Below are 18895 nucleotides of genomic sequence, written 5' to 3'. Positions count from 1 at the left end.
ACTCTTTCCTGGTTCATTGAACGATCAATTTGACCACCCGTGGATTTTTTCCTATGAATTTTGATGATCTCCTCCTACCTCCGTTAAGATCCAACGAGCCTGCTAACAGCGGAGGTGGTTTTGCCAGTCCGGCAGCCGCATTTTGCCATCCATACAGCATAAGGAGAACCTTGGATTCCTTGTCAGTCCTATCTTGATGCCGCATCTTTGCCCCTCCGCAACAGCGGCACTCAAAGGAGGACTTGAGAATCAGTTCATGCTTCAACCACACTTGAGAATCAGTTCATGCTTCAACCATCTGTGATAGATATGTGCCGAACCTTTAATCTTTAAATTTATAGTTCCTACAATCCAAATATCGGAGGAGTTCGAACCTTAACTATATTCAGTTGATGTGTTCTGACTTTGAACCCAAAGTCTCTAAATTTATGATTCTGGCATTCTAAATATTAGAAGAGGATTGAGACTGTAGCCTTATTATAGTCTTACGATTACAGATCGAATTCTTATAATAAATTTATAAGAAAATTTATAACATATTTGATTTTAAAAAAAAAAATTGACGACAGCCTTGGGTGTGAGAATGGGGTTTAATACGTAATAAGCAAGAAAAAATAATAATTCAAGAATACCATATTGGTAAACATATGTGATATGCTTAAAAGGACAAGATTAAAAAGATTCTGTCTGGTAAGAACAAATTGAGAGGCCCTTTAAATTGACAAAGATGAGGTTTTACAGATCTTTATGGATAACAATTGATAATTACAGTCTACACGTTGTATAAATTACCCTCTCTTTCTACCTGTGCCTTGCTAATGTACAGAGCAAAATTTTACATGGGGAATTCTTATTTTAACTTGTCAAAGTTCCATCCCTCCGGTCAAGCACAGTTCTCACATAGTCTTCCAAATTCATCACATTGACAGCACCTCTCTCTTTAACAGCAACCAGCACAGTTGTAGCAACTCCAGTAACGATACCTGCAAGTTCACTCGTAAGAATTTATAGCATCATGCTAGGAGAAGGGTAGGGTCTGTATCGTGCCAGACGGCAAATTCTAGTTACAATGGAATGAATGTACAGTATGTATTTCATTATGTCAGTCAAGGTTACCAGCATAAGTTCATGCATGTTCAGTCGGGCATACATGCAACAGATAAATATGCTTGAAAGAAATGCAGGAAACAAAGTGCAAGTTCTTACCATTTTCAACCACACCAGGTAACAATTTAATGTTCTTCTCAAGTTCGGCAGGGTTCTGTATCCCATTTGGAAAGCTGGTAAAAGGATTAGATAACATTAGGGTCCATGAATATCATGAGCATGAGTAAAACGCTCGTGTCTGTCAATTTTGATGTCGATTCAGATCCGCTTTACAAGTGTTAATGGTACTTGGCTTCTAGAAATTGACTATCAAGTTTTTGCATCATGACTCAGGCCAAAAAGGAAAGACACAGTTAACATACCTCACATCTACAACCATATTCCCAAGATCAGTGAACAATGGACCATTTTCATTTGAGGTAAATCGAATTTCAGGAACTGAAACATCAACATCAACAGGAGACAGTTAAACAAAAAACTTTAAACAAAAAACTTGGAAAAGGGTTCGAGTCTAAAAAAACTAGAAAACAAAAAACACCAACAGTATACTTTAAGTGTTTCAACTAAAAAACTAGTCTGTCCACAAACTTTTGGTGTGTGAAATTGGGTGTTCTTTTAACTCAGTATTAGTCAAAACCAACCTCCTCCAAGAGTAGCAAGACGCTTCAGCACAGGTGTGAGGGCAGGAGGAAGAACTTCAACCTAAAACATATCTTGTCAGTAGATAGCATATCCATAAAGATCACAAACATGCAGCCACGAAGGAAAAAAGGGGGCATTTTTGTAACAATAAAAATTTCAGTGGGTCGCCTCTTATCAGCACTGAAGTTCTTATTATAGTATATTTTCAATCCAAGATATTTCCCTATGATTTTTATCTGTTTTCAACTAACAAGCAATCCATTGTGGAAAATAGATTAGGAGTACTGGAAGCAGTGATTGTAAAAGAAGGGTTCTTGAGTCTTAATAGATGCTTAATATTCATTTGATCTGGCTGTAGCAAAAACATATGATAATTTGTATTCAGATGTCTATGAAAACAGCAGTGAGCATCAACTACTAGGAGCTCAAATGTGTACTGATAATAAATAACCACAAGGAATATCAACTGACAGGAACAGGGAATGCGCTGCCAAGCCGGTGAACAACCTTCGGTTGATCAACTAGTATGATGCATTCACTTGCCACAGAAGCAATTACCTGTTCAAAAATTTAAAAAAAAAAAATCACGGCAATCAAAATAGGGTAGATGAGTAAAACTACTTGACTGTTGCAGTATTCAAGAACTTTGATAAGGCATAAATTTTAAGGATTTCCTCTGACCGTTTTCACACCAAACCAATGCCACAGTTGTCTAATTACACAGAATAAAGAAAATATGGCATCATCAGAGAAATGTTTCTGCGTACCTTTTGCATGGTATGTGCAGGTCCTCCACACTGCAAAGCAAAAGGATAACTAGTGAAGGAACTCCCACGATAATTTAATGCAGATCTGAAAAGACAGATGAAAGGATGAAGCATTCTGACCTTTAATAGATTTTTATTGAAGTCCACTTCATCAACCCCATCAAATGCAATGTCAATTTTACTAACACCACTCAAATCAACCTGGGAACCAATTTCATGAAGCAGGCCATGTAAATGAAACATAGGGGAGATCAGAAGCTTTGTAGACCTTTTTCGCTTTTAAATAAAAAGAAATTTTTGCGAACACCATTTTTTCTCAATATAGACTTACAATTGTGACTCCAAACTGTGTAGCCAAAACTCGTGATTGATAATTGCCCCCAACTGCTATGATATCTTTCAACTGGAGAGACGAAACCAAAAAAAATATTCTCAAGTTAAATCAACTCAACCAATACATATGGGAATCTACTTTAGGTCAGCTTCAACCTAGCGCATGAAGGCATTCAAGTCAGTGGCTGAGCATCATCACACTAGGGAAAACATGAGCATTGGATGAATTTGAGTGGCCCGAGAATCAACCAATCAGGAAGCCCTTTAATTGATAGCTTCATTGTCTGTCATTTTCCAGCACTAATTTAGATTTAACTAAGGAGGCTTTTTGCATTTTATGCATCTGAATATTTTGTGAAGAATACATTCTTTCGAAAATAATTGGTGAAAATGGAAAGGAGTAGACCCGTCCCAGGTCAAGTCCAAGCCCAGTTGAACTTTAGAAGTAAAATATTGTGTGCATTTTAAATGCTATTAGATATAAGCTAAACCTCGAAGTACTATTCTTATTAAATTTAATCCTCTGAGGCTTTAGGCTATCTTTTTCATAGGAAACTTCCAAGGATTTGCATCAAAAGCCTTTTGCAATGACTTTGTCTAAGTATTATAAGAAGTAAAAAAACCAGCATCGATCTGATCTCCAGCATGTTAGCCACAGAAAAATAAAAGGTAAGAAACAAAAATAAAAAATAAGAGTCCAATTGGGTTGTTATGGGATACAAACCTTTCCTTCTCTAATTAGTCTACCAAGTTCCTCCATAACCATAGATATTGTGGCTCCTGAGCCCAGACCAATTACCATTCCAGACTTCACAAGTTCCACAGCTTTCCTTGCAAGGATGCGCTCTGTTGATTCCTGATCTTCAAGTGTTCACACATGTAAGTACTCAACAAATCAAGATATTTAACATAACATGAAGGAAAGAAGCCAGAGAAAAACACACTATTTTAGTCATGAAAGAAGGCCGCAGTTTCAAAGGCACCAAAAAACACCAAATACTAGCAGTATCATAGCATCATGTCACTAATCCAACTCAAGCCATATTTGGAAAATATGCTAGTTATACGCACCCCGGAAACGAAATTCTGAAATTACTTGACAGCAGATATAACTTCCAGCGCCTAATCAGCTTCTTGATTAAGCATAACAGCTATCTAAAGATCAACAAGAAAGAAAGGATTTTTAAACTTACTAAGCACAGGGATTGCGAATACTGAATTTCTTCTCTTGGAACCACTTGACACATTCCTATTAACAGAACGTTTAGTGAGAAGATGGCTGCTTCCAAATATTATTTGATTGGGATCGGTGACAATTCTTGGTATGGCATAATCTGTTTAAAAGAGAATCAATTAAATGACATATTTCCAATATTTTTTATGTTAAATTATCATTTCTCTCTACAGGAAGAAAAAAATGCTCACCAGATTTGAGGTTTGCAGAACTCCCAGCTTCATGAACAACTGAATGTGGCACTTGGCTTTGTCCTGTTCCCACCTTTTTCGCTCGGGGGGCCCTTGATTTCTTCTTTTTCATACCATGTAAACCCGGAACCAGTTCATGATTATGCTCAAGAATAACACGACAGACATACACTCGTCCATCAGGACCTATGGTTACATTCAACTTGGCTTTACAATTCGTTCTAGGTGGCAACCTCTTCCGAAAATTAAACCTGTTAGTCTGACTAGCAGAGGGCAACTCCTTACCAGACCGCGAACACGCAAGCGTAAAATACTTCACATTCCCATCATCTCCAGACTTTGTGCTTTTCTTTATCGTATTAAACCCCAAGTGACAAGCATACTCGTCGTAATAGGATCGAACTTCATCTGGGGTGTTGAACACCATTCCAATGCTAGGGGGTTTCATTTCATCATTATTCCCAACTCCTTCACTCTCTTTCTCGTCAATATTAATAACTATCACTTCATCACTATCAACTACCATTTTATCATTCATCCCTTCTATATCTTTCTCTACTGTCACATTCACTTTAGAATCTACAATCACGTTCATTTTACTATCATCTTCCATTGACCTGTCATACAGAAAAAACTAACGTTAAATTCACATCTTCAATCCATCGAGTCACATACAATACCAAATTCATCAACTTTTGAATGCATTTAATCAAGTGGGCCAATCTCAAAACTTATTTACTCCACTAATGATCAGTTTAAAAGAAATATCATTAGAAATACAAAATGACTAGTAACACCAAAATTTGGAGATTTTTTACGCTTATAGGCAAATAAAATGAAACCCAGGTAAAAAAAATCGAAACTTTACATTGCTAATGCATTAAAGACTGAATCTTTTCATTGAATTAGAGTCTAATTTAGTTCATTTGAGCTCAATTTTTATCATGCATTCAAAAGGGTATCTGTTTGTGTGAGAGAGAGGGAAAGAGAGGAACCTTTGAGCTTTGAAGTGTGGCCGTCGGCAGAGAAATGGATTCTTCACGAAAACAGAGGCAGACAATGAATGTAGACTTCTTATGCCGACTTTTGTCGAAGAGCTAATTTTATGAATTGTGAATACTTTATTTTTTTGTGTGTGTGACTGGCTGACAGCCATGTCTATGTAGAATGTTTTTATATATCAGTTTATTATGCGCACCAAGATCAGTTTCACATTTTCATTTTAAAAAATATATAAAAGGAAATAAATTTCATAATCTGTATTTTCCTTTTAAAATATTTTCCAACACTAATCTTTCTTCTCACTAGATTATATTTGACTAAATTGTGGCAGAGCCTTAAAATTTATTTGTTGGAATCAATTGACAAATTGTAATTGTAGAGATAATATCTATTTTCGTGCATGGAGTTTGATAGGTTTCCAAAAATGTACTGTAAAATAGTGATAGACTTCTAAATTACAACAAAAAGTATTGATTAAATTTCCAATAATACCCAACAAAGGTCTTGATAAATTTCCAAAAATGTACAAACAAAATCTTGACAAGTTTCCAAATATGCACAAAAAAACTTTAAAACAAAATCTTGAAAATTTTCCATATATGCACAAAACTAGAAAAAACATAGGTAAAAATAAAAGAAATTTCCTATTCACCACCAAGAATGCTCTCCTGTAAATTTCCGAAAAAATCACAAACAAAAATTGATAAGTTTTCAAATAATATAGATAAATATTTCCTGAACATTATAAATAACAAGAAAAAACTTCAAGAACATACATGAACCATTGGATAATGGTTTTAAAATGAGACCCACATTCTTGTTGTTTTTTCTTAATATTTATCATTACTCATTAAGTTAAATATGAAAAAAAATAACAACTAAAAAATAAAAAATTTTCTCATATATTTTTCATGAATCATCATGTGATAATCTGATAAAAAATTAAAAAAATAAATAATAACTTAATAAGCTGATATAATGATTAGTTTCATTTATCTAGAAATGGTTTGTGAGTTGATTCAGGACTCTTTTATTATAAAGAAAACCTAAAAAAAATGTAAAGTAGGCTCGCCATTAAATTCATTTAACCATTTAAAGATTAAGGGTAATATAGAAACTTTTTGCAATAGATAAGGGGGACATTGGAAAGTTTTAACCTATACAGAGGTAGAAGTAAAACATTTGCAAATCTGTAGGGGTCAAATTATAATTATGACCAATTGGGACATCCTGTAAGATTTGGCTCTATTAAAATGATTATTAACCTTCACAAAAATAATATTAGAATTGGAGTGACCTTCACTGTTCATATGAACAGTGAAGGTCCTCCCTCGTAATTACCTTGTCTTTTAAGTATTTTGTCTTTCTGGCCTCTTTGTTTTAGGTTGGCTCGACAGTGAAAGTCTCTTGCTTATTTTTTTTTATTGTATGATTGGAATTTGGTTAGTTTTTAAAATATTTTTCATTTAAAAATATATAGAAGTATTATTTTTTATTTTTTTAAAATTATTTTTAATATTAATATATCAAAATAATCTAAATATATTAAAAATTATTAATTTAAAAACATAAGTTGGACCGCATTTTAAAAAATCTTTTAGTCTAAATTTTTTTAATAATTATCATGAATAGAATACCATGTTATGCCATGGGTTAATATAACTTTTTAAAAAAATTAAAAAAATGTTTAGATATTATTATTATATTTTATAAAAAAAACTATAAAATAATATTTGAAATTATGAATATATAAAACAATACAGAATAGAAGAAATATTAAAAAACATGATGAAAATACATTATAAAAACAAAAAGACATAATCCACTTTGGGCTGCAAAAATAACCCATAATATTTTTTTAAAAAAAAAGAATTATCTGCCACCTAACTTTTGTTATTCCCAATCTAATTTTTTTACATTAAGTTTTGAAATAGAGCCCAAATAAGTTGTGATGTTGTGTTAATATTTAATTTGATAAAATAAAATTTAAATTTATTAATTCAAATCAATTAAAATTCTCATAATTGAAACAAATATTCTATATTTTTTTTTTAAAAAGAAACATCTTTACCTTGGCTTCCCGGTTCAATCTTTGATTATAATAAATAAATTTGTTATTATTTATTTATTTATATAATTTTTAATTTATTTTATTAAATACAAATATAATTTTTTAATTTATAATTATTATTCTTTTAATAAAAAAAAACATTAATAACACCTATATATTTTTTTCAACTATGAGATCGTCCTACAGCATTGCATGAAGAGAAAGGCTAGTGTCCAACAAAACAATGGGTTTAGAGTATCCAAGATTTGTCATTGAAACCTAAGTAACAATTGAAGAAAAGAACTTTTATAGCGGTTCGGATAGTTGAATCAGTGAACATATACTTATCTGACATGCTTTGCAAACAAAAAAAAAATCCTACTGGTTAATCAAAGGTTGCTCTCTTCAAGCCAATTGTTGTAATTCATTTTTGAGCCTTCATAAAAAAAATGTATAAAAAATATATATTTAAAAAAACCAAAAAAATAATAACAGTAAAAAAGAGTGAAAAAAAAAAGCTAAAGTCTCCTGAAAATGACTAAAATTAGTTGAGAAAATTTTAAAAAATAAAAATAAAAATAAAAATTTAACAATAATTTGGGCACTAATAAAAACCCAACTGACAAAGAAAATTCAATTTAAAAAAATCCAAAATCAGATGTTTATGAACTCAATTAAATGTTATTGAAGGTTAAATTAATTTTATGGATGATGTAATTGCAAGAAAAATTAATTTTGAAGTCAATTTGGGCTTTAATTGAAAAGAATTAAAGCTATGGGGTCAAATTATAATTTTAAAAGTTAATTTGGTCAAACCAGGAGCTTAATTGCATAAATATTGAAATTTGATGATCATTTAAGGACTTAATTAGAGAAATTCAAAACCAATGATCAAAATGAAAAACACTCAAATAGAAGGGATGTAATTAAATTGAATCAGGGACCAAATTGAAGAAATTAAAAGTTTATTGATCAATTGAGAGTCAAATTATATAAATTCAAGATCAATGACCAAAGTAAAAAAGACAATCAACTTCAAGGCAGTTGTTTGATTCTTGGTAAGGATGTAGTTGTATTGAATTTTAAATCAAAATTGCAATTTAGGACTTGATTACAAATTAAAGGCTGATTTGGACTTTGACATAAGTTTGGTGTCGTTTTCATTTAAATAAAACGACGCGTTTTGGCTAAAATAGTGACGTTTCTTACACTATTAAAAGAAAAGAGCCCAAAACGATACTATTTTAAATGACATTGTAGCCTTTCTTCTTTCCCTAGACACACGAAGCGGGGGAAGAAGAAGATTTTTCTTCCTCTGCTTTCCATTGCCATCTCTCTCTCAAAAAGAGGTCAATCAAGAACACTTACCAAAGCTTTCCATGTGATGGAGAAAATAGAGGAGGCATGTCTCTTTAGACAATCGTGGGGTAGCTACATAGTGGTTACCCCGTTCATATCTCTTTCTTGTTTTTGCCTATAAATATAAGAGAGATAAGGACAAAAAGAGATAGAGCAGGAAAGGGTGGAAGACTGAAAAAACAGAGAAAAGAATAAAAAAACCAAGAGAGAAAAAAACAAAGAAAGAAAAGGGAGAAGAATAAGAACCACTGTCTGCCACCTTCAGTCCAGCAGCGCCTCCTCTCCATTGTCACTAGTATCAACTTTTTGAGCAAAAGAAGAAGAAGAAAAAGAAGAAGAAAAGGCTCTTGCCTCTTTATTGCGAAGAAGAAGAAGAAGAAGAAGCTAGTAGTGCGCCACCGCGCTCCCAGCCACCACTACCAGTGCTCTTAGTGCCATTGTAACCACCGCTGACAACAGTCACTAGCATCACCACTACTCCAAGTAACTGCATCTCCTTATTTCCTGTTTGTTAGCCTTGCCTACATTTGCATATAGAACGTGAATAAATCATGTTTTGCAGCAAATGTAGTAATGATTTTTATTAAATCATGCATAACAACCAACTTATTTGGTTATGAACTAATACATCAACCCAGCCTATGCGGCTTGGCTAAATCCAGCCCAGCCCATGCGGCTTGGCTAAGTCCAGCCCATGGTATAAGGGTTGAGTCAAGCCTAATTTTTTTCAAAATATTTTTGGGAAATTCACAATTTTCCAACGTATTTTTATATCATTTTGATTAATATCGAACAGTATTTTTATGTCATTTTGATTAATATCGATCAGTATTTTTATGTTACTAAAAATATAAAATTTGATATTAAAATACTTTATTTTTATCAAAACTTTCAATATATATATATATATAGCCAAGTGTTTCAAATCTAAAAAATTATATTATATTTTTCATACCAAAAAAAATATTTAAACATGCACTTTGACTTTAATAATCAGTTGATTAAAGACAAGAGAATATTGATCAAAATTTTAAAAATAATAAAAAATTTATTTTATTTATCTTTTAATATCCAAGGTACGACATTACACGTAATACATATTCCAAATATTAAAATCTTTTTTTTTTACTGCTAGAATGATTAGTTTTTACCACATTAAAAGAAAAATCTCCTTATTAAAAGGGTTTTTCTTAAATCTTAGACAAACCAACAATTAGAAAATACAATAAAACCATAGTTTTTTATCAAACAACAAAACAATACAATTTACATTAAATAAAATAAAACATATTTAAAATAATAATACCTTTTTTTTAAGCAACAATCTCTGCACCCGTTCTCTATAACCAATTAGAATTTTTAATAACCAAAATATTAAATGGTAACTCTTATTTTATTTTTACTAATAAAAGATAATAAAAGATAAGTATTTTTTATTTTTTTATATTTACCAAATAAACCATTATATTTTCTTGAGAGTAGTATACAATCACTGTAATGCTGCAGACATGCAACACTAATTAGAAATTTTTTTCTTGGGTGAGCCACTCTTCATCTTCCTCAGGTAAGCATGTGATCTGACGAACTATTACAAATACCTCTATGACCCACACAAAAACCTTTTTTCTACCATATTTTCTCTGCATGCATTCTTTTCTGTTTATCCTCCTCTTCTATTATACTAATTCAAGCATTAAAAAGTCTTTTAAAACACAAGTTTGCAGGTAATATCAAGCCCATTCGTTCCGATCAATCCATTAAAACGAGTTCATGTTTTCCCGACATTTCAGTTTAAAAAACATTGTATTCCCAACACGAGTTCATGTTATGGCTGGTAACCTAAGAACACTTAAGCATGACTCAAAGGCATTGAAGAGAAAGAAATAGGGTATAGAAATACAAGATGTTTTAGAGATTGAGTGCCAGGGATAGCTGCCATCAGTTTCTAACCTGTTCATGCAACTCTGTGGTTCTCGGATCAAAGTATCCTCGAGCCAATTTTATACATCTTACAAATCCAATCCTGAATGATAACGTGGAGAGAGCACAATAGTAAGCGAACTTTCTGATTTCTGCTTTACACAAAATTCAGATATGAGCCATTTTCCATAGCTCATTGGCCTGACATATGCTGCCTCTAGTTTTTCTCGTTAACTTCATGTAATTTGCCAGCTGTAGACATGTAATTAACCCAGCCATGAAGAAATGAACCTAAGTGGCTTACGAAGCTAACCAGTTCAAAAAAATACGACAGCATGCCATAGCCACTAGAATTTAGCACAAGGACCCCCCCTCTCTATCTGTGATTTATCCTGCGGTTATTTACCCAGATGAGTATGCTTGCATACCCACCAGATTAACTACACCCAAAAACCAAGAAAAAAGAAAAGAAATTGTTAAAGGGAAGAACTTGCGTCTCTGTGACCAGGTACACCTTCCAGGAATTCTTCTAAATTCATTACTTTGATATTACCTCTGTCTCTGACAACAACTAGCACTATTGTCGCAACCGCAGAAAAAATGCCTGCAGGAAAACACAATATATGGTAAGTTTAAGAATCACGAGAAAGTTGTAGAGGTGCATTGAGTTTTAGGGTGAAGAACTTTTCCTTTATCTTTTCTTTTTAACCTTCTTTTTTTTTTGAAGAAGAAGAAATTATTTTGGCTTCTGAATCGAAACCGCATAATGTATAAGATATATGTTTATTTTTAACAAATGTACCAAGACACTAGATGCTCCATGTTTTTCTTACCATTATCAACTACACCAGGTATCATGTTAATGTTCTTTTCAAGCTCAGCAGGATTCTGTATTCCACTTGGGAAGCTGCCAAAGATTAGGGAAACTTGAGTCAAACCACTATAATCATTAAGAAATTTTAACGTTAGCATTTTGGAACCACTCTAGTGCCAAGACAGCGAGACCATTAGATGCCCAATAAATACTTGTTTTGGAATGGGTTTGTAGGGTTAAATAAATACAATGCTGAGACTAAAGTTTGCGCAAAAGAGAGTAGTATATCCATTGCCTCTAGGAGGCTACTTGGAAGGCACAGGTGTGGGTTGGATTGGGTCTTAAGCACAAACAAAAAGGAGGATTAGCACCATACAAATGGTTCATTTAAAGGACACTTCTGCTCCCATATCCATCAAATGAGGGGGGGAAAACCTACATATCAACATACCTAACATCTACAACCATATTCCCAAGATCTGTGATTACCGAGCCATCCTTTCTCGAAGCAGAACGAATTTCAGGAACTGAGAGATTTACAGCAAATGCAGTTATTAGTATAGAGCACAACTTACCATGGAAATTATCAAAAAAATAAAAAATAAAAACTGCTAAGGGATAATTTAGATGGTTAACAAGCCACACTCTTACAAGGGGCCATTTCCTCTTATATTAAGGCACTGAAATGACTCTATACCATAAACCATTTATGTTATAATGGAAAATCACATTGTTAAAAATTTACAGTTCTCCTTGCTGTATTAGGACCCAAGTGACTTGCCCAAGATGTATTATAAAAATAAACACTTCAAAGATGGATCAGTTGAGAAAATTGGAACAATGTTGTCAAAACTAACCTCCTCCAAGAGCAATGAGGCGCCTTAAAACAGATGACACGGCAATAGGGAGAACTTCCACCTAAAGTGCATCTTATCAGTATTCTAAACATGATAACGCAATAATTTTCCTTGATCAATCGTTATATAATACTTATGCCTCAATAATATTAAGGAGGTAAAGCTATAAGCATCAGCCATGAAGAAATCATATAAATATTGTAAACGGAAAAAATAAAAAACAAAGAATTGATTAACACAAACGGAAAAAATAAAAAAAATAAAAAACAAAGAATTGATTAACCATGAAGGAAGTATAAACTAACCGCTACTGGAATATTGTTACCAAGCCGGTGAACAACCTTTGTATGTTCAACCAATAGAATACACACCTTTGCCATTGAATCAATCACCTGATTTCAGGAAGAAAAAGACAACAAATCACAATGGTATTTTGGAGAACATTTTATGTGTCAGAAGGCTGGGTTAGAAAATGGGAGGCAGTCCTTCCTTCCCCTACCCAATATTCCTCTCCAGTTTGAAGAGGAGGTAGACTAGATTCTAGAATCCTCATCAACTTGGACGTTGAAATTTTGAGTACTATTTCTAGAGCATGTCAAGTAGAACTATTTAGCATAAAACACATTATTTTCAAACTAAAAAAATCTGTTTAAAGCCATCAAAGATCATCATCATTCCTTTAATTTGTATATGCTGACTAGATACAGGCATACAGAAAAGACCAGGTTAGGGATTAGGACAGGCAGATGAGATGGGACATTTGATATTGACTGAGAAGATAAGATAAAACTTTTAAGTTCTTATAAAATCGAACTATCATAGTTTAGTTTAAAACTAAAAATTTGATTTTCGAATAAATAAGTATGAACAAGAGGTTATAGTAATAATCTGCTACTGACCAAACAATTGCCTTAACATTACCTCACCTTCTGCACAGTATGATTAGCTCCCCTGCACTGGCAAGAGAAGACAAAGGTAAATACACCATCATGGAATCAAAACACACATAATAGGCATTATGATTTCAAATCCCAACCTTCAATAGGTTTTTGTTGATATCGACTTCATCCACCACATCAAATGCAATGTCAATGTCATTCACATCATTCGGATCAACCTGAAATTGTGCATGATAGATGAAAGATAGAAAAATAAATCACTTAAATATCTGATTTAGAAGAAGCACGCTGTTAAAAAGAATCTGAAACTTACAGCTGTCATGCCATATTGTCGAGCTGTAATGCGTGACTGGTAGTTTGTACCCACTGCAACAATTTCTTTCAACTGGAAGAAAATTAGAGAAGGCAAAGTTAAACTCATACATCAGAATCAATAATTTGAAACCAACACAATATAGATGAACTACTAGTTATTAAGGGTATATTCAATAATTGGTGCCATCCCCATAAGATCATAATCAGACTACTGAGATGCAAGAAAAATTTTCCAGCAGTAACTATACCCACTAGCACCATTTCAACTAGCACGCAGGTCTTGCAAACACAGCGAATAAAATGGGCTGACAGAGTCTCTAGTAACATAAATTTAGGCATACAAGATGGATATGATGGCACCGGTATTACTTCAAAAGGCAATTCAATCACTTTCTTCTCCAGATAAGAAGTTTCAGAGAGGATATGTACACCTTTCCTTCTTGAATTAGTTTTCCAATCTCCTCAATGACAAGGGTTAAGGTTCTTCCAGTGCCTAGTCCAATCACCATTCCAGATTTAACAAGTGCCACAGCCCTTTTGGCAAGGGCTTGCCTTAAGGAGTCTTGGGCTGCAGAATTATAACATATAGATTATATAAATGAAAATACAGTAAGTACTCACTGAAGGCAAAGGAAAAAACTTGGAAGACAAACTTGATATTCCAAGTATGAATGAACCAGTCCAATAAAAAAATAATATTTTATGAAGAATAGTTGAATGTAGTGAAATAGTAGAACTAGGAACTACCTGGCATTGCAAGTGGAAGTCCAAATAAGACAGCGTTAGCAAAGAATTTGGTGGAGAATGTCAAAGAGAATATTCACAAGCAACAAAAACCCTTCTATCAATATAGCAAAACAATTCATACATTTTAACATCAAAATTATGAAACACTGAGGTACTTGAGAGCATTTGGGAAGAAAGTCAGTTTTGAGACTTATGAATTATCGCCACAACAGTTCTCATGTAAATCAAGTTCCAAACCATCTCCATAAAATTTTGCTAGGGAACAAGACTTGAGAAACAAAAGTATGGAATTGGGTCTTCAAACATACAGTTTTGGGAAACTTCAAGGGCTGGGCTTCTCCTCTTGAGACGATTGGATATGGTTTCCCCTGTGGGGAGGCCAGTGTAAGAACAAAGAAGATGCTTGTCACCATTCAGCAAATGATTTGAAAAGCTGGGTCGTTGTATTACAGAATCTATAAGAAGAAAAGTTACTTTGTCATCAGATTGCTATATAAATGCATAAAAGAAAACGGATGCTTCTGTAGAAGTGCTCTAAAAAAAAATCTAAAATTCAAAGAACCAAGTACTTTGACTGTTATACAGATATATCATACATTAAGACATGAGTACTTGCAATGAAAGAAATTTCACCTGGTAATGCAGTCTCACTGCCCAGAGGTTCACCAAAAATTGACCGAAAATCTGGGCGCAACATCACTCCAGTGTGTTCTTTTCCCTCACGTCCCTTTCTCGTTCGAAAGCTTTTACTCTTTTTACAGATGTTCGGGTGTAACTTTCCTGGAGTCAGTTCATGATTATGATCAAGAACAACATTACATATATGGAACTGTCCTTGAGGATTCAGTACAAGATTAATCTTTGCTTTGCAATTCGTTTTAGAAGTCTGCTTCCATTGGAACCTACTCTTTGGAATTCCTCGGTCCTTACCACATTGCGAGCATGAAAGTACAATATATGTCAATCGCCCATCATCATCACACCTTGAACTTCGTCGCATTATTCCAAACCCTACACGCTGAGCATACCTATTATAATAATCACGAACTTCTTCTTGAGAGGCAAAAACCATCCCAATCTTTGGTGTTTCTACTTCCCCATCCCCATTTAATAAAACTCCACTGACACCATGTTCATCTACTTTCTCATTATCACTAGAAGACACTTTCATGTCTTTCTTTAACGGTACATCTACCATAGAATTACTTTCCATCTCCTGATCAAACAGAGGAAAGGAAAAGTAAAATTAGCATGAAATGCAAAGCCAACTGAACTTGGCAAAACAAAATTTAACAAAGAATGGAGCAAACACATCAAGAATGTTCAAACTGGCACTCTAAATATTGAGAACTTGTAGCTTAATGTCATCCAAATGCATATGAAAATCTAAAAGAGATTCAAAAACCAGCCCAGAATACAATTCATTCCAGATGATCAGATACTGGGCTGCATTTTTAATCTGGACAGTCCAAATTCTTCAACTTTTCAGAATCATGCGTAGAAATATCAACAAACTCTCTACTAGCTACATCTTATTTCAATTAAACTCTATGGTAACATTAAAGCAGCAATCTTTAGTTGAGCACAATCTGCAATAACGAACGTTTCTGCTTGAGCCCTGCTCCAAGAGCTCACAACCATGATTGAGCACAGTCAAATCAACAGAAATAACTACAATAAACTCGAAGCTTAACATTTGATTTGAAGCCCATTTCTTGTCAATTCCATGCAAATCTAATAAAAGATCTTTCCTTTTGGAAGAAAGAAAAGGAAAACGAAAAACCCACCATATTTTGAGCTTTAACCAAGTTTAGCCAAAGAAATGCTTCCAATTCAATCGGCTGAATCCTGAAATGGGGATTTTGATTTACTCTCTGATCACAAGGTTGGTGTGATTGTCAATTTGCCACGCTCTCTTGTCATTACATGTATAGAGTAGCAGATAACTAGCATAAAAGAAGAAATAAGTCAAAGAAAAAGCAAACATGCAAGAGACGGAGTGCGCGAACAGATATACCCATGGTTAAAAGGTAGCTTTTGATTACAGTCATGTAGAAAAAATTGGAGATAATAGGAGGAAAAAAAAAGGAGTTTGTTCGAATAGATAAAACTAAATTTATATCTTAGATAATTTATAAATTGCTAAGATAAAAAGTAGAGAAAGTGTATGTGGTAATATATAATATTTTTATTTTTATTTTTAAAATATTTTTATAAATAAATTAATTTTAAATTATCCAACTAAAATATATAATAATAAAAATATTTATTATTATAATTATAAAATTAAACTCGGGAGTCAATCCAGGATAAAATCCAAATCACAGGTTAGATTAACCTAGTTTGACTTTAATTGATATAAAACTAAAAATAGTTGTTATAATTTTAAAAATTAATTCAATGATCAATCTAAAGTAAAGCTCGAATCATGAGTGAGGTTCATCGTTGACTTAGTCAAGATAAAAACAAAAATAATTATTATTATACTTTTAAAATCCAACTTAGAAATTAACCGAAAATAAGACCCAAGTCAAGTGTTAGAAAAATTAATATAAAATAAAATTAATTATTATCATAATTTTAAATTTTCATTTGGTGGTTAACTCATGACAAGATCTAGGTCACAAATCATGAGGGTTGATCGAGATCAATATAAAAATAAAAATTATTATAACTATTGTAATTTAAAAACTTAATTCGGAGGTTAGCAAGAACAAAATCAAGGTTATGGATCAGAATCAATATGAATTTATCTAAATCAATATATAGATAAAATTAATTATTATAATAATTAAAATTTTGACTTAAGATAAGATTAAGGTCATGCCGCAAAAAAGTCAACCTAGCTAATTTGTATTTTAAAAAATATAATAATTAAAATAACCTTGTTTTGGCTATATTTTTTTAAAAAAAAATCAATGAATTTTTTTATTCATATTTTCTCATAGAGAGTCGACTGTTTGTTATTATATAGCTTTGACTTTTTATAATCGTATTTTAGCATTAAACAGGTGGTCCAATTATGCTTTTTATTTTTTTTTAAATTATTATTATTATTGGATTTTTTTTTAATATAGAAATGTCAAAATAAATTTTAAAAAATAAAATATATATCATTTTGATATATTTTCATAAAAAAATATTTTTAAAAGCTATATTTTTAACAATATCAAACATTACATTTATTTTTATAAAATCTAAAATAACTTGATTTTTATTTATTAATATATTTTTTTATTTATAAAAATCTATCTCATAATAATTATAACTGAATATATTTTTTAAACACTCATATAGCAACTCAACACATAATAGTCTTACTTGAAATATAAGCAACTCAACACATAATGATCTTACTTGAAATATAAGTTAAGCGAGTTGTTTATAAATTTACAGGTTAATCTAAGTTATGGTTTTTTTATTTTAAAATATAGAAAACATCATCATTTTATAGGGTTTTGTTATTTATAAAAAAACAAGTTTATATATAAAAACAAATTAGTATTTCATCTTAGATTATGATGTCTTCTTCTTATATAGAAAAATCTCATTTTGTTGGGCTGGGGTGTTTTATACATGGTTATGAGATTTAGCTTGAATTTCGGGTTAATCTAATAATTTGAAACTTGACTAGGGATACATTAATAATTTTTTATTAAAATAATATTATTTAAAATTTTTAAAAATAATAAATATTAGTGCATTGAGTCGAATTTATTCTGGGTTTTATAATTATAGTTTTGAATTCAATGTGAGAGCATCTTACCATTTACCATGTGTATTAACATATTTAACACATGATTCCTTGTAATAATAAAAAAAGTTAATAAATCTATATGAGAAAATGACCTGGTATTTTAAATTTTAATAACCAAGTAAAATGTGTGTGCTTCTATACATGAGTTAACATGTCATGTTCTTAACTTCATTTTCATTTTATGATTTATTATAAAAACATATTAATGCATAAATAGTATAGATTTAAGGGGGAAAAGCTCCTTTTAAAAAAATGATTATATTATTTAATGCTTTATATCTTCTTTTAAAATAGAAAATCTTTTGGATTTAAAAAAAATTTCAAACATAAAAGTTAACATTGCTAAGCTAAGCTGAAGGTGAAAATCATAATTTTTTAAAATATAAAGTGCAAAGTGTGATGACGTCTCATCAAACAAATAAAATAAAAGGGAAGGGACTTTTGAACAATGTATGCCGTAATATATGATTCATGTGCATTATAGATTAGAAGAATAAAATTAAGATTTTCTCCCTCGAATTGAAAACATTTACCCTTAATGACGATGGTAATAAGGTCTTTTTCTCGTTTCTTATGAATAGTCAAAATACTAAGATACCCTTAGAGCCAAAAAAATATGTTTAGAGCCTAGGGGTAGTTTAGGTTTTTCTATTTTTAATGCATATTTAGGGTCTTTTTTAAAGTGCGGTTGTTGTTGCTTTTTAAATAGTTTTTCATGTTAAAATATATACCAACGATGTTTTTTTAATTTTTTAAAAATTATTTTTTGCCAATGATGTTTTTTTAATTTTTAAAAAATTATTTTTGACATCAACACATCAAAATGATTTGAAAATACTAAAAATATATTAATTTAAAATTAATAAAAAAATAAAAAAATTTCAAATTTTTTCAAAAGTAT

General features: G+C 31.7%; 2 protein-coding genes across 3 annotated transcripts; both read right to left on the bottom strand.

Annotated features, from left to right (window-relative positions):
- Positions 1-688: 688 nt before the first annotated feature.
- On the bottom strand, positions 689-5445 carry LOC105127593 (uncharacterized). 2 transcript variants are annotated; one of them, XM_011028947.1, is made up of 12 exons: positions 5270-5445; positions 4275-4891; positions 4043-4183; positions 3574-3710; positions 2848-2919; positions 2637-2717; positions 2517-2546; positions 2221-2307; positions 1749-1809; positions 1470-1545; positions 1207-1280; positions 689-983 (listed from the first exon to the last, which is right to left on the bottom strand). In XM_011028947.1, the coding sequence occupies exons 1-12, from the start codon at positions 5428-5430 to the stop codon at positions 856-858; spliced, it is 1665 nt and encodes a 554-aa protein (XP_011027249.1). In that variant the 5' UTR covers positions 5431-5445; the 3' UTR covers positions 689-855. The 2 variants fall into 2 exon arrangements, with proteins under 2 accessions (XP_011027249.1, XP_011027250.1); XM_011028948.1 differs by lacking the exon at positions 2221-2307.
- A 5089-nt stretch (positions 5446-10534) lies between these two features.
- On the bottom strand, positions 10535-16346 carry LOC105127592 (probable ribose-5-phosphate isomerase 3, chloroplastic). The gene is made up of 13 exons (XM_011028945.1): positions 16255-16346; positions 16025-16085; positions 14871-15453; positions 14546-14692; positions 13922-14058; positions 13489-13560; positions 13313-13393; positions 13203-13232; positions 12582-12668; positions 12277-12337; positions 11871-11946; positions 11439-11512; positions 10535-11209 (listed from the first exon to the last, which is right to left on the bottom strand). Exons 2-13 carry the CDS (start codon positions 16025-16027, stop codon positions 11082-11084), a joined length of 1479 nt encoding a protein of 492 aa, XP_011027247.1. The 5' UTR covers positions 16028-16085; positions 16255-16346; the 3' UTR covers positions 10535-11081.
- Between the last annotated feature and the right edge of the window lie 2549 nt (positions 16347-18895).

The sequence above is a fragment of the Populus euphratica genome, unplaced genomic scaffold (assembly GCF_000495115.2).
Source record: "Populus euphratica unplaced genomic scaffold, PopEup_1.0 scaffold13.1, whole genome shotgun sequence".
In the NCBI taxonomy this organism is placed as follows: domain Eukaryota; kingdom Viridiplantae; phylum Streptophyta; class Magnoliopsida; order Malpighiales; family Salicaceae; genus Populus; species Populus euphratica.
This window is presented reverse-complemented; position numbering and strand designations above follow the sequence as displayed.